Source organism: Electrona antarctica, assembly GCF_951216825.1.
Source record: "Electrona antarctica genome assembly, chromosome: 22".
NCBI classification, from domain to species: domain Eukaryota; kingdom Metazoa; phylum Chordata; class Actinopteri; order Myctophiformes; family Myctophidae; genus Electrona; species Electrona antarctica.
In genome coordinates this window covers 26938957-26955022 of record NC_136805.1, presented here as the reverse complement: position 1 = coordinate 26955022, position 16066 = coordinate 26938957, and the positions used below count along the sequence as shown (strand labels likewise).

The 16066-nt window shown below is 42.8% G+C and overlaps 2 protein-coding genes across 4 annotated transcripts in view; one reads left to right on the top strand and one right to left on the bottom strand.

Moving 5' to 3' along the window:
- Positions 1-162: 162 nt before the first annotated feature.
- adprh (ADP-ribosylarginine hydrolase) lies at positions 163-8721 on the bottom strand. The gene is made up of 8 exons (XM_079491837.1): positions 8469-8721; positions 7949-8060; positions 6789-6897; positions 5971-6069; positions 5759-5864; positions 3966-4232; positions 2317-2531; positions 163-803 (listed from the first exon to the last, which is right to left on the bottom strand). Exons 1-8 carry the CDS (start codon positions 8474-8476, stop codon positions 655-657), a joined length of 1065 nt encoding a protein of 354 aa, XP_079347963.1. The 5' UTR covers positions 8477-8721; the 3' UTR covers positions 163-654.
- The window catches only part of LOC306914678 (double C2-like domain-containing protein alpha), a 72058-nt gene continuing 63755 nt past the window's right edge, over positions 7764-16066 (top strand). The window contains exons 1-2 of one of the 3 annotated variants that reach the window (XM_079491831.1): positions 7764-7839; positions 9022-9121. The gene's annotated coding sequence lies outside the window, so the exon portion shown is untranslated. Of the gene's footprint in view, positions 7840-7999; positions 8091-8690; positions 8826-9021; positions 9122-16066 lie in introns of those variants that run through there. The other 2 variants (XM_079491829.1, XM_079491830.1) reach the window with 2 other exon arrangements.

The window sequence follows — 16066 nt, the reverse complement described above, 5'->3', positions numbered from 1 at the left end:
TATTATACAATGTGTGCTTCATACAATACCTCTATCAACCAGTAGTTGTCCTACCTGACCACACTACATTTCGCAATAGAATAGCAAGGACACCTCTTACCACTGCAGTTATGCTGCATTAACATACTCTGCCACACAGATTGGTTAAAATGACATTTATTAAATTAATTTGTTGCAACGTTAATATTTGAGGGAATAAACTAGCCTGGTAAACCACTCCCTTGTAATAACTAAAAGAGTTCAAGGAGGATGGGTTTACCAGGCTAGGAATAAACCTCTACATCAGATCAACAGGGTGCATTTGATTGAATTTCCATGGGGGGGTTAAATGAGTTTTAGTCATGGGGGGGATGGTCTGATTCAACTCTTCAGTACAACACTACATGTTATGAAATTGTCTGGCACTAAGAGTTCCCTCTAGTGACTTGTTTTAAGTGAGTAGCTCTTTTTGCTATGGCTGTGCAGAACATGTTTTCTGGGTCAGTGGGACAGCGTGGGTTCCCTACAGGCTAGCTAGAGTAATGCCACACTTGTGCCACAAACTGTTACTCAATGACTGCAACCCAGATCAAGTGCACCAGGTCGTTCTACAATAGTGTCAGTGTTCCTCCAGACACATTGTGGCAACAGGGATCAGGCTGCTGCTGTGTTTCATCAGTGCGACAGGGCGTAGATCTGCTCGGCGCTGCGCTCCAGTCGCTCCCTGTATTCCAGGTTGATGTAGTTGCCCTCGGGGACCTCCCGGGTTCCATAGAGGAGACCCCAGCAACAGCAGGCAATCACTGCAGTGCTGTCACTGTCACCTAGGGGGGAGAGTGCACAGACAAAAGATTGAGAATGAGTTTGAACAGAACGGGTTTAATTCAAGAAGATTATTTAATGGCTATCTTTTCATTCAGTGAATCTCGTGTGGTTATTTCAACAGCGCCTTTGTAAATGTCGATCCATTTTGTATTACTATCATTCATCCTTATGAGATTAGGACTGAAGTTTGCTTTGAGGTTCTCCAGAAAGGCTGCTTTGTATTCAAAGGAAGTGAAAGCTATGTAAGCCATTTAATATCTCAACAGACTGAAGCACTTATTTTCAAACATTAATAGTTACCACTCTTATCAAGTTGCACAGCGACTTCAGAACACTTGTATGGGCAAACGGGAAATCTTTTTCTCAGTTACAGGTCAGTGTCACACACTCTAGCCAAATGGTCCATTGCCCCCACAACCGCGGTAGAACAGTAAAGTTCCCGTTGCCTGGTGGTCAAATCTGAGATTGCAGGATCGCTAGTGCGTGTGCATACTGTACTGTATATAAAATGGTAGTACGCCTTCTCTATTGGAGCCATTCCAAGGAAGTTTAGAGAACGAAGTGTCATGGTCACGTGACTGTGCTGCGCCATGACACTTTCATGGGAGCCAAATCTCGCACCGGAAGTTACATGAATACAAAGCAGTGAATGCAAGCTGGACCAGCTCATTATTTATGAATGAACATTATTATTAGAACATTATTTATGAACCATTGAGACCTGTGTCATATAATCGGTTCAGGCATATAAAAGACTTATCAGAGTTTGTTTCACTTCGATGTGCACAGTACATTTTAAACGGTGGACAGTCTCGTGATACTTGGCACATTCAGAAATGTACTTTTTGCTCTTTAGATACCTCTATAAAAATGTGTACACATTGAAAAGCAACACAGCAGACAATGTGTTACCGGTATGTGTTCTGTTATTTGCCAGAAGTGATTACTTTACAAAAGATCTGTCATTCAGAAATAGTGTTCGTCACTGAGCTCTCATTGACTCCATTTCATATACCTTGAGCCAGTCCAGGAAGTAGAGGTACCTCTGGGTGCTTCATGCGCAACTTTCATTAAAATGAAAAGGTTGGACAGTCTGCCCTCTAGATATATTATAACTATGGTTGATATACCCTTCAGTGAAAACACTGGTAATTCCATTACCAAAAGTCAACAAACACTGAGTGGATGATGCAATTCTCAAGGATGTCATGAAGAGAATGAAAAAACCATGGGTCTTCCTGTAGAAATGTCTTCTGGATGTATGAAAGGACTTGTGCTGTCGACGTACAAGAGGGTAAAAAAAAGGTGTGTGTGTGTGGTTAATTAACCACTTCTTTGACTGGGGTACCCCAGGTCTATTTACTAGGTCCGTATTTCTCTCTACATCAAATCTTTGTGAAAATAACATGGTGTTCTGAGACTGCCAATCGGCAATGTTATTGCTGAATATTCACCCCAAAATAGGGATGCTAGGGTTCAAGTGGTTAGGTTGTCTTGTTTTTCAATTCTGACCTCCATGGAAGCCTGCCCTGCTCATAAGCTCCTCCCAGTCTGAGCCTGACCCCAGCAAGGCATCATAAGCTATCATTGGAGCATCATGGCCGCTGCGTCCTGCCCAGCCTGACAGGCTGAAGGTCTTATAGGTTTCATCCCTCTCTGCTGGCCCATAGGTTTCAGGGAAAAACATGGGTCCCACCCCATTGCTGAGGCCCCTCGTGTCCAGGTACCTTGATGGGGGTGGAGGGTAGATTACAACAAGGCATATTATCCACAAGAAAAACATTGTCATTAGTGTATATATAAGACCATAATTGTCAAGCCGGTCAACTCTCATTAGCCTAGTAATGTGGTTGGTTCTGCTGGTGAGATTGGAAAATAATGTTTGAGATGTCGTAAACCTGCAGCCTGATCAGATTTATACTTAATTGCACAACAGTGTCGCACAACCTAAATCAGGCATGCGTGCATAGCATTCTGGAGGTGCTGTGGACCAAATCCCATGAAACGTTTACTTGAAGTCCTATTCAGTCTAACCCCCCTTCAATCAATACAGGCTTCTACAGAAACTCACACTGTAGTGAAGAGATAAAAGAGATAGCTATATCCATTTTATGTATTGGTAATCATGTGTAGGTATGATTTTTATTGCCTGGCTCCATGTTTGTGTGTCAGTTCTTTTCCCCAGATGGGCCGGACATAATCTCTCAAGAACAGAAGACCAAGCTACACTAGGCACCCCACCGGAAGCAAACGGGCAACATCCTGCTATTCATTCTGTTTGGCGTCGCCCCCAGAGGCAAACAGGATAACAGGAAGGAAAGGAAAACAGGGTGTTTTTACTTTTTTTAACGATGGGTTTCCAGATAGGCCTATCTCACAGCATTTCCCCACCCTCTTTTTACGCCCCCTTTTAGAGCTAGTGGTGTTAATTTTTTTTCGGTCCATAGGCTTCCATGTTAAAAGAGGTATTTTCACAAGCCACAAACTACCGTTTTGTAAAGGTAAGGTTTATTCTACTTATTTGAGTTGTTATACCATTGTGTTTTCTTCATATTATTATCGGTCTTTGACATTTTAACATTAGGAAATGTACTTAGATTCTCCAGAGAAAAAAAGTGTAAATGCCTAATGTTAAATGACACCACTATCTACCGGAAGTGGGCGTGGAAAGCGGGCTGTGAGATAGGCCTATAGCCCCGGACCTGGCACTGAGGAGTTTCACCGGGAGAACGTAATGCAAGTGGACATGTTATCACTCCCCTGCTGGCTTCCCTCCCCTGCACATGGTTACTTGTGTTCTTTGGAGTGCCCTGCCAAACCAGAGACACCATGGAGGAATCAAACCCCTTGTATGTATGCATTCAGTTGACTTCCTGAACTATGCAATCGATGTGTCTTTATCCTTTTGTCCCACGAGTGTCTTGGATGTGTACGTGGTTTGGAAATAATGTGTGCCCATACCATAAGGTCACGTTATTGAACTGAATTTCAACCAATGACATATCGGTACGAATTTCATGCCACAGTCTATTAAGCCTTCCATTAAGCCTTAAAGAGATTAATGGCTCATTGTCATTCAGTGCCTGGAGCTGGATCCAGCGTGACAAGATCGCTAATCCTTCACATAACCCCCGGCAGATCATGACTTGTGCTGACCATACCACTGCCATTTCTCGCAGAAGTAACCCCAGTCTCTCAGCACCTCCTCCACGGCGTAGCCGCGACCTTGGACGAAGGTCTTGGCGATGGGACATGCTTCGTTAAGCAGTCCCAGGCCCCAAGTGGTGATTGGCCGTCGCTGGGCGGCGTACGCAGTGAACAGCGCTGAAGCCACAGCTCCCAGGAAACCTGTGGGGTGAGGATGGGTCATCCTGGCAGTCTCCACGGCAACAGCCACGAGTGACAACAGCTGGTCAGGCTTCGGGTACCTGTTGGAGACAAATTACAGAGATCCTAACAAAGCAATAACAGCTTTATTGACCACTTAACTGAACTTAAGTGATCAGATGGGTGGGCTGCGAACGCTTTCGAGGCTGGACACAGTTTCTGGGCACTTGAGGTCATCATAATATAACCAATTATCTTTATTAATAATAATAATAAACTTTATTTATATAGCACCTTTCATACATAAATGCAGCCCAAAGTGCTTTACAGAGCAGAATAAAAATAATAAAAAGATAAACAAGAACAACATTAAAACAGGCAGGCAGTTAAAACAATAGGACAATACCAGTGGCAGATCAGAAATACACAAATATGAACAGAGATTTAAAACTCAACTAAAAGCAAGAGTGAAGAGATGAGTTTTAAGCTGTGTCTTAAAAATATCTATAGAGGAGTTTGCATGTTCTCCCTGTGTCCCCTAGGGTAGGTACCCTCACAAAAAACATGCAGTAATCCTGGTCTCTAAACTACCTCCCCCTGGCAAGTCGGGCGCCTGATGGAGGGGAAAGGAACTGGTTGGAATAATGTGTTCCTTCCACGCGCTACGTCCACCTGGGGAAATTCCCCCGTCAGGTGAAAAGAAGCAGCTTGGACTTCTCATGCATAGAAGGAAGCATGAGGTCAGTCCGCTGCCCCCCCAGGTTGGCAGAGGAAGTGTAGCGCCCAGGATTACATTAGATAATTGACACTGGGTGAAAAAATGGGTTGCAAAATCGTGGGATAAAAATTATAATTAAAACTCTAGCTGCCGCATTTTGTACCAGTTGCAATCTGTCAGTTGTTTTCTTTGGTAGGCCCGAAAAAAGGGCATTACAATAGTCAAGTCGAGAGAAGACAAAGGCATGGATTAGCATTTTGGCATCGTCTAAAGACAGGTATGCTCTAATTCGAAGATGAAAAAAGGCAGTCTTGGTGACCTGATTAATGTGTGAATTAAAATTCAGCTCAGAATTGATAAGAACCCCTAGGTTCTTCACCGTGGACTATTTTATAGTTTGCAACTTTATAGCATTTTTACATTTTGTGTGCCGTTATTGGCATTACAGGCACTAAAATATGAGTAAGATGTTCTAGGCAAAATCTTGTCTGACCCTTAAAGAAGTACTGGGTGTCTAAAACGAGTCTGCTAGATACAAAAAGCAATTAGAACTCCCAGAGCATTGACTTATAACTACTAGACCGGCACCAGCCCACTAGGGGCCATGCAAGTTGAGAATACACAACCTGCCCATTGTACAATACTTGTTTGCTCGTTTCGTTCGCTTTCTTCACTATGACCAGTTTTCATACCTTCTGTTCCATTGCAAACTGCCAGTTATATTGGCAACGCAGCACAAATGAAGCAGGGGCTTATATTGGCCAATCGGGGACTTAAGGTATATTGGCTAAGCGGCACAAGCATGACGCAAAGCTTCCCGAATCCATGAAACCGACAGATCGGTTGGCAAATCAGCGAAGCTGGTACATGCACATACACGACGATGCAGCAGGGGACAAAATGTCTAACCTAAGCCCGATGCACATGGACCTCATGGCCGCCCCACAGCCGGTCCCCTCAGGGTTATAGGGCACTCTGAAGCCATCTTCCTCGCCAGGCCGAAGCTGAGACACTCCTGAGAAAACAAGGGAAAGCATGGGGGCGTTTCACTACTCTGTTGTTCATGCACAAGGTAACCTATTGAAACACTCGATTTATTTAAATGTGTATTTCTGTCTCACCTAGAATGCTCGAAGGCCCTGGTTTCCTGCCTTCCATGTCTTTCATGCCCTCGACATAGCGACCAGCCACCTCGTGCAAGAGCTCTTCCCCTACCTTCCCTACAAGCAATGTAAACATGTTTTCAAAGTGGGGCCCAGACAGACACACACACGATTGTTTTTGCATATTTTGTGCCTGGTGGTATCAAGCTTGAGGAACCGATTATAACATGGTGCCACTTCTCCATTGAACTTCAATGGACGCTGCTTTGAATGCACACCCTTTGAATGGTGTGCTCGTTCTTAACTGTCAACATATATGTAAGGTTTGGAAATCCCTGGTATAAAACATCCTCCTATCCTGCTATACACACACACACACGCTCGTTGTCTTGTTATTTCTCAGTATTACCTGAACACGCTTGTATTCCTTAACAAATGTTAACTTGGTTCTGTTGGTGATCTAAGAACAGAAGCTTACAGCATGCTATGTTTGTGAGTCACTCTAAATTAGTAGAATGCCAAAAAATGTCAAATCTAATGTAAAGGCTTAGCAAATCTGTTAACAGACTAGAGGCTGTTTTGCCATATGTCACTCCAAATTCTAAGTAGAATTTGTACCACCTTCCACTTACAATTAATTCACCTAATTCACCTAATTAAAAGGATATGAAACATTGTAGGCTAGGCCTGTAAGGAATGGGACTTGTGTTTTGTCACAAGGCTTCATTAGAGTTAAATCAGAGAGCAAATCAATCCAATCAACCCTGGCTGGATCGAAGACAATTAACACAGAGAAAAATAACAAATTGATGCGATGAGAGAGATTGTAGCCTCACCAGTGGCCAGTCCCTCTGCTGTGGCCAAATGCAACACGGTGTCATCACTCACTGGCCAATCAGGAAGCTCAGCCTTGATGCTTTTCAATCCACCAAGCTCCTTCAGCTCCTGTCATAGTATAGGAATGGGAAAACAATATGAGCACAAATGTTTTCACTTCGAGCCAAATACACCAATACCAAGTATTTGCTTGTACAGGCTGTGGAGTGCCTACACTGTAAAACCTTGACGGTGTCTTTTTTTCATTCAAGACTCAAGTGTTGAACTCCTTATTCCCATATTATTAGTAATCATTATAGTGTTTGTTCATGTTCAGTATCTCCCATTGACAGCTCATTCATCCAAACACAAAAGTCCTATCTCTCTGATTGTATTAAATAAGTTAAACTCACCAATATTGCAGCTGTACAGAAATCTTGAATTATCCTCTTTCTATCTGCAACGTGTTTGTTTCATAATAATCCACCATAGACATGTTATGATGTCAAAGTGTTCGAGTTTGGAAGCACTTTTTGGAAATCACTCAACGGCCCTGCGTACCACCTGTTCTGACATTGTACATAATGCAGGAGGCAGCTGGAGGTTGCGTTGTTGAAAACGAGCACTTCCAAACTCCAACACATCACATGCATGGAATTTCTTGATAGAAAGTAGCTCATAGTCTACTTGTGGATTTTTATGAAACTTTGCAGATATAGAGGATAATTCAAGCTTTCCAATTACAATGTACAACTGCAATGGTGGTGAGTTTAATGTTGACAATCAGGATGGATGTGTGGACTGTCAATGCTGTTGTAAATTGCGGCAAGCATCAGAGTTGCTATAGGTCTGGAACACTATAATTTTGAATATGATAAATGGGTTCTCTCAAATGGATGAAATTGGTCATTGGTGTCCCACCTTAAAATGTATTTGAGCTGGAGAGACCCCTAGCTGCCTGTTATATTAGTGTCTTGGTAACCTCGCGTCACCACCAGGCTCTCCACCTCCACCAGTGTATTGATTTCCCAGAGAAGACCTGGGTTTGAATCAGGGGTGCATGATGTTACAGTAACTTGCAGATTCATTTAACACTCAATATTGTACTGTGTACTTTTACTGTGTGCAACTTTTCAAGTAGTGCTTTTAGCCAAACTAGAGCATGAGTCTACCACTCTACCTGGTGAATGCTTGGCCCCGACTCGTTGTACTCCCACAGCTGATTTCTGTAGCCAAGGGCATCACCCACCCCGCTCAGCAACATAGCTGCTTTGTAGTCATCTGCCGTACATCTGCGCGCACACACACACAGCCAGTCGACGGTAAAACAAGGCTTCAGTCAGTAGGGTTTAAAATTCAAAACACGTAGCTACGATAGGATTTGTGTTTGGTTCAAAATTCAAATAGAGAATCAGATCAGATTTTAAAAGTGGTAGCTGGCCTGGCAGCCTACGTTTTTCGAACCTATTCCCCGTACTGACTACTGAGAGTAGGATGTATATGATTATGTTAGCCCCATATGTGCCCTCTCCCTACGCTCATTCTGTAGCTACAGAATGAGCGTATGGAGAGGGCACATATGGGGCTAATGATTATGTATGCGTTCTTTAATAAGTTAATAAGAGAGTGCTAAACGTGCATTATAGTAGGCTTCGGTGTAGGCCTACCTACTATAATGCACGTTTTCAAGACAACCTTACCGGGCCATTGCAACGTTTCTCCCCGCCCCGAGGTAAATGCTTCAGCAAGCGGCCACACTATCAAGTTGACACCGCGGCCGAGTTCCACAGTGGTTTAGGTCTTGCGGAGAATGAACCACCGTCAACCACGTACTGCAGTAAGATTACAAAACAGGACGCCGTTCATTCAGTGTTTCAGGGTGGTTTCAGTCACTTGTTACGAACATGCGCTCATGCGGTAGCCGTACTCCTCGTCCCAACACGTGCACCGGCAAAAGTACAGCAGCAGGCAGCAGCAATCCAAATTTAGAAACTTGCTCTTTAGCTGGCAAAATGGACACCACTGACCAGCAACTGGTCTCCCCCCAACACTGCATGGTAGCCTAATCATTTACATTGTCAAACATTCACCACCCCAACAAAAAAACAATTTTATTTTACTGTTTTTATTTGTAACTCAAGGAAGGATATCTGGAAAATGTGCACGTGCAGTCCAATATAAAACTGAGCTACAATATTTCATAATTTGCCTATGAAATTCCAATTATGTCACTTTGTACAACTGTTTTTACAGAATCAGTGAAGTTGGCGGATTCCAGGCCTGGGTCCATGGACTCGATCCATGCATGCATGAAGGCACCACTTCCCATGGTGATGAAATAGCAACAGACTAGGTAGGCTATTTTAATCACAAATACTGAAAATGTAGCCAATCTACAAGATGAGCTTGTAGATCTGCTATTTTTCTCTTTTTCTCCTTCTCAATATATGAACATTTTAAAAACAACTGAACAAATCAGGGATATAGGCCTACTAATGTGGACCACACTTTTGCCGCTCTTTATGTTTTAATATCATATATAAAACTATAACAAATATATAATGGTTGGGAAAAGTGTGATTTCCTTTCCCTGTTCTGCTAGATTTAAGACCAGCATGTAAGATTATTGGGACAGAGTGTGCAGTCATCTCTCCCCAGTCCACTACAAATTCGTATTATCTCCCTGTCAATCCGTTGTGCTCTGTTAAACGTACCCTTCCCTCCACATGGGGGCATGCTTTCACTATAGCCAAGCCAGCAGTGAGTGGACCTCTAGAATGCAAGCAGTCTGAGCTGCTGATTGATGTGAGATGTAGTAGAATTCCACTGGCAGACTGCTAGTGATCCCACCACCCAAAGCTCACTGTCGGTCCTCATCTCCACAAGATTATGGTGACAGGGGTTGCGTAGATTGTGGATGTTTCTCAGGTATTGGGGGAAGAGATGGGCCCCAAGGCAATTTGTCACATGAGTTGTCAGGGGCCATAAAGCCTGATGACACGCACAGGCTACCAAGGCTTTAGATGGGTTAACAGTAAATGGTCCGTGTGAAGATATGGCTGGGCGGGTGGTGACCATTTCAGTCACCATCACTAGACCCACATTGCTGAGGCCATGGGGAAGGCTGTTGTATTAAGCCTGTTTAATTTACTTGACATACAACGCGGTGTCATTTACCTGAACGAAGTGACCTTCAAAATGTGAAGATTTATTTTCAATATTTAATATTGAAAATATATATTTTTAGGCAATAAAGTGTAAATAAAGCTGCATTTCCACACTTGTATTTCAATTAAATTCAAATGAGCTTTATTGACATGAGAAAACATACATTTACATTGCCAAAGCAAGTGTCAAAATATAGTAAACTAGAAAAAGTGCCCTTCTGGGCACAGGTCTCCACCAGGAGGATAGGACTGTGTGAGATGTTTGGCAAAATGTTTAGGATTAATATAAACATGTTTTTGAAGCATTTTGTTCCAAAAATGTGTTTTGCAAAAATCAACCTGTTGGCGGCGCTATAACAGGCCAATGTGAAAAGGGTGGGATATATTCCTCAGCCTAGTAAGAAAATGTGTGAAAGATTTCACGTAAATTGCATGCTGCGTTCATGATTTGAGGCTTTTGTTCAAAACGGGGCAATCTTGCAAACTGTGAAAGCCAATTATAGCCAATTAGGATGGAATATGAAATATCGGACAGATCCTACTTGAGCACATGACCATAGAGATACTGTGTAACGATTTGTGAGATTTTTGGACAGAATCTGGAGGAGTAATCTCAAAAAATGTGTTTTACAAAAGTCGGCCTCCTGGTGGCGCTATAAAAGGCAGATGCGGAAAATGCAGGTCAAAGGTTTGTCCTTGGCCTCTAGGGAGTGTGCATGCAACGTATCACGCAGATCGGTGCAGTTTTAGGTAAACAATGTGAAAAGCTGCCTCATGGTGGCGCTATAACAGGCCGTTCTGGAAAATGTGGGGCAGAGGTTCATCGTTGGCATCCAGGGAGTGTGTGTGCAAAGTTTGGCATTGATCGGGCCAACGGTGCCGGAGATTAGCTGATAACGGACGGACGGAAGGACGGACGGACGGAAGGACACACACACACACACACACGGACGGAGTGCAAAACATACTCTCTCCCCATGCCTTCGGCCTGGTGGAGACAAAAAGAGTTTCACTGCTTGTAGAGATGTACCGTATAGTGACGACAAATGCTCTTGATTCTTGAGCTGTATTAGCTTGGAAGCTGTTCATTATGCTCCATATAGCAGTTACACCTTGCACCCCTGAGTGTGGTGAGCATGCATATGTGAATAGAGTATGCATGCATGAATGATTAATGTGTTGAAAAGTGTGAGAGACACAGGTTTTTCTCTTTACATGCATTGACCAACAGTTTACACCACATGGATTTCATCTTGTCTTGTCATTTCTCCACTTATCACACACTGCTCCACTTTTCGTTGTGGTTAAAAGCAGTGGATCGATTTGCATTGACTGACAGGAGTAACACAGCTCTATAGTAATTATCCTCAACAAAAGCAACAGTGTGCTGGTGGCTGTATGCATCTTGGATAAACAAAGTGTTCTACTATTTATAACTGTTTTTGGTTTATTTAGAGTAGACCATTATTTAGTCACAAGCTTTTGTTAATATTTTTCATTGATTCAATATTTATATATAAGGTTTAGGTTTGGGTTTATAAAAAAAGTCATTTTCAGGAATAGTGTGTATAGCCAATATACAAGTTCACAGCACATTGTTACGCATTGTGAACTTGTAGATCTGCTATTTTCACTACTTTTGTTTTATTTTTTTTGGAAAATGTATGTGTCACATGTGTCCCCACTTCAGCCACTCCCACATTCCATTCCATCTCTCAGTCCTTGTCTCACACCTGCTCACACTCCCTCATCAGCCCAACATTGCCATGCCCCTTTTCCCCAATCTAAAACAAAAATACATCGCATGGATGCACCTAGGACGTATCCTCTCAGTGATGTATCCCAAGGTCATCAGGGTTTCGGGTCTTCCAACATCATACCCCTCACTCAGGTGACCCAGCCGGGGTGATCAAGTCCCGACTTACGTCCCAGTAGCTACCCTCGGTCAGTCCCATTAGGGAAAAACCAGGGCCACACAATCCGTTGGGACTGGGTATGCGGGAGGATCGCATCAATCTGGCGCGTCAATATGCCCCTCCTACGTCTCACCAGGTCCACTCCTGCTCTCACCAGGTCCAGCACCTGTGCATTGCACCAGTCTCTTGAATGGCCCTCCTAAAAGCCTCACCGTAGGTTTGTTGGGCTTCTTCCTCACGGAAGATACAGGCTGGGGCGCCAACCCATACTTCTCCCGGGTGCCGTCTACATTCCGGCTGCCACCCGTCTCTCCGGTGGTCACCAGACTATTCCTGGTTGTCACGTAGTCTATTCCTATGAGTCACTATAAATAGAATAACTAAAACAAAAATACATCGCATGGATGCACCTGGGACGTATCCTCAGTGATGTATCCCAAGGTCATCAGGGTTTCGGGTCTTCCAACATCATACCCCTCACTCAGGTGACCCAGCCGGGGTGATCAAGTCCCGACTTACGTCCCAGTAGCTACCCTTGATCAGTCCCATTAGGGAGAAACCAGGGCCACACAATCCGTTCCTCCGGAACTACTCTGCCAGGAATCAACCCACCACATATAACACTGGACTCATTTCAGCTTATACTTTGTCGCCCTTGTGTTTGATCTTGCTTGTTCTTGGACTCTGCGTTTTTGGACATCTTGCTTTACTGTCTGCATTTCTTCACAGTACGTCTTGCATTTGTTGGACTGCTGTTCTCCTGCATTATTCTATGTAAGATTAGCATTTTTGGACTGCCTGCTTGTTGCTGTAAGACTTTGTTCTGTTATTAAATTCTAAAATCTACTCTGACTACTGTGGCTTTGCATTTTGGGTTCAATCTAATCCTCACCCATGACAGTATTATATGGACATTTTGTAATTTCTGAAATTATTTTAAAAGATATATTTTGAAATAATACATAAATATGTTTTGGAATAGTGAAAATAGCAATGCTTTGTGAGCTTGTAGATCAGCTATAGTATTTTCACTTTTTGTGTGTCAGTCTTGAGTGGTGAAATAGGATTTAAATTAAGTTTAAATATGGAGATAAAAGGTTTCTGCCTGACAACGACATACAGTATAATATACTATATTATATACTATATTATAGGAAAGATTATATTTACCATATTTACTCATCATGACCCATAAAAATGTTTGCGTGACCCAACAATTGGATACACTGAACACGTGGGAAAGCAACCCATACCGATCAAGCTCAAACACAGTCAGCCAAACCTAAGTTCCCATTCTAAAGCACTAATTACCAACTCAAAGACAGTTATTATAAATGACCACCCTTGACACGGCTCAGCTCCAGTTACCTCCTACTTTGGGAGGTGGTTTCAAAATTAGCCGGTTAAGTCCCCAAAAACGCTGTCTCCGTGTGACAGAAAGGGCAGATCGGCTAAATAATACTTGACCGGGTAACGCAGAATACGTCCTCGTCTGGACATAGCATAAGCCTGACAAACTTGCTTGCAGCTTGTCCCTGAGGGAAGAGGCGCGTCACATGGGAGTTTTGTTTGTGCGCCGGCGGCCTTGTGTGCCTGAATGAAGGTGGTGGACTTTTGTTCTGTAACAAATACTCAATTCATTCTGAAATGTTCCTTCTGCGTGATGAACTGACTGACCGACAGACAGACAGACCGACAGACAGACAGACAGACAGACAGACAGACAGACAGACCGATTGACAGTCTGTCTCTGCCTAACTTCCCTTTGCCCCCACCGTCCCCACACAGTTACATCCAAAATAGTCTTCAGTTCTCAGAGCTACTGCAGAATCTTCAAAGCCGGGGTTTTTATTTAAATTTCCCGTCCCAATATATTTCTTCTCAGACCTGAAGGCATCCAGCTTAAGGCGGTTATAGTCAACATATTGGAAAAAGATTAAGAGTAGGAAAATAGTTTTTTCTCTCTACAATGCATTTCATTGCTGTCGGATGAAAACCTTGTATGTCTAAACCTGTTACTTTTCAGCTCTTGTTAATGCTTTTCATTGATTCAATATTTATAAAACTCACAGACATACTTAACCATTTTAACTTTAAAAATCACACCCGTGTCAAGACAATTCTCCATTGTCAATGGGAATTGAATCTTTGTGTAGGACAAAAAATAACCGATTTGCTCGTCCACATGACCTAAATTCTCCATTCATTGTCAATGGGAATTTAATGTTTGTGTAAGATGAAAATCTACACTAAGCTAAATATAGGAGGGCGTAGCGCTCCTCAAAAATGGCACAAATAGCAGATCTGAGCTCACAGTGCGACTGCATTAAAAAGTTGAAATGGTGGAGATACAAGTTTTCGACAGACGGTTTCTTACTCAGCGGTCCCTTGAACTTCTTCACCTGACTCACTCAACACCCCCCCCATCCCCACCCACCCAATTCCTATGAACACCACCCAACCCCACCCAGCCCCTCAAGGCAGGCCTCCGCAGTCATGATGCCCGAATGGGATTTACAAGTTCTACTGTTGCTTAGCAACTGGCTGGCGAATTACAAAACAGGGCAATATACGGCTGAGAATTAACACTGTTTAGTGTTTAGGGGGGGGGGGGGCTGTATGTATATGAGAGAGAGTTGTGGTGGAACGTAACTAAGTACATTTACTCAAGTACCTGTACAGTACAATTTTTAGGTACTTTTACTTTACATCATTATTTAAAATGTCAATACTTTCTACTCTATTTCTACTCTACTACATCTCAGTGGCGAAAAACTAATAAATAAATAAATATACATATGTATATTACTCCATTACAATTATTTAACAGCTTTATTTAGCTCTATTTTACACTTTTGGCTTAATTGTAGGCATGTGAAAGTTTTTTTTAACAGTTATTTTGGCTGTTCGAAAATAGGCGATATAAAAGCTCACAACGTTTCGCGATGCAACAAGCTTGTAGATTCATGGCTATTTTTAAGACATTTTGAAAAAAGTTAATGCAAATACTTTTGGACTTTTACGAAAGTGATACAGGGAATACAGGGCTTTTTGCTTGTAACATAATATTTTAATGTTGTGGTATTGATACTTTTACTTAAGTAAAGAATTGTGAGAGTGAGAGAGAGACTGAAAATGTCAGTCTGTGTACGTGCATAATGAATAGTCATGCACGTGTACAGTATATATGCACATGCACGCATGTGTACTTGCTTACTGAAAGCAACGCACAACGTCACATGGTTTAATAAAAGTAATGAAAAATTGATCACTCCATCACAGCCATCATTCTAACATTATGCTCTGTAATGCGTCATGGATGTAACGCACTTTGAGCTTGTATCGTCTATTTTGGGCACCTGACCATACAACAAAAGTAAGAATCAGGCTTTAAAGGCCATGCTGATTTTGGTGACGTCAGTCCACTATGCCTTCTAGGACTGCACAGTGATTTCATGGTCCTCCAGTTTTACTAGCAGATAGCTGAGTTCAAATTAAAACAGGGACCTCGGGGTGCAATTTTTCACCCACCCAGCTGGGGAGGTGCGTATGCTACTTTATTTTACATCCCTGTAACAAACTTTGTGCCCTCCACCAACACTGAAATCCATTTAAAATTGGATTGGATTACAGAAAATATCAATCATTGCCGCGAGAGATCCTCCATGTGTTATCTCACAGAATGAGTTTTCTGCATTAGAAGATACTGAAGTATTGTTTTTTGATTGAAGACTTTATTTGTTACATGCAACTGCTACACGAGACAAAATCTTTTTTTTTTTTGTAGCGACAATAAAATACACTAAAGAATGACAAAATAACATAAATCCAGCTACACTAATCCGAGAGGATGGCCATGGAGTTCGAGACAGCCTTGCGCAGAATACACTCTGAGAAAGCTTTACGCCGAAAAACGCGTCTGTGTTTTGTCTGTCTGTGCTGCACAATGCAATAAATGTACCTTAAATGGACTTCGGAGTGCTGGCTATCTTGACTACAACTCGACTGGCCTTCGGACGGTCTCGCTCTAGCACCACGCCATCCAGGTGGTCAGTTGTCCGGGTGGCCACTCATCCAGGTGGTCAGTTGTCCGGGTGGCCACTCATCCAGGTGGTCAGTTGTCCGGGTGGCCACTCATCCAGGTGGTCAGTTGTCCGGGTGGCCACTCATCCAGGTGGTCAGTTGTCCGGGTGGCCACTCATCCAGGTGGTCAGT

Excerpts from the sequence above, each read along its gene's own strand:
- adprh (XM_079491837.1), bottom strand. Across the intron at positions 6,898-7,948 it reads CGGGGCCAAGCATTCACCAG|GAGCTGAAGGAGCTTGGTGG; the intron begins GTAGAGTGGTAG and ends ATACTATGACAG. Across the intron at positions 5,865-5,970 it reads AGGGCCTTCGAGCATTCTAG|GAGTGTCTCAGCTTCGGCCT; the intron begins GTGAGACAGAAA and ends TTGTTTTCTCAG.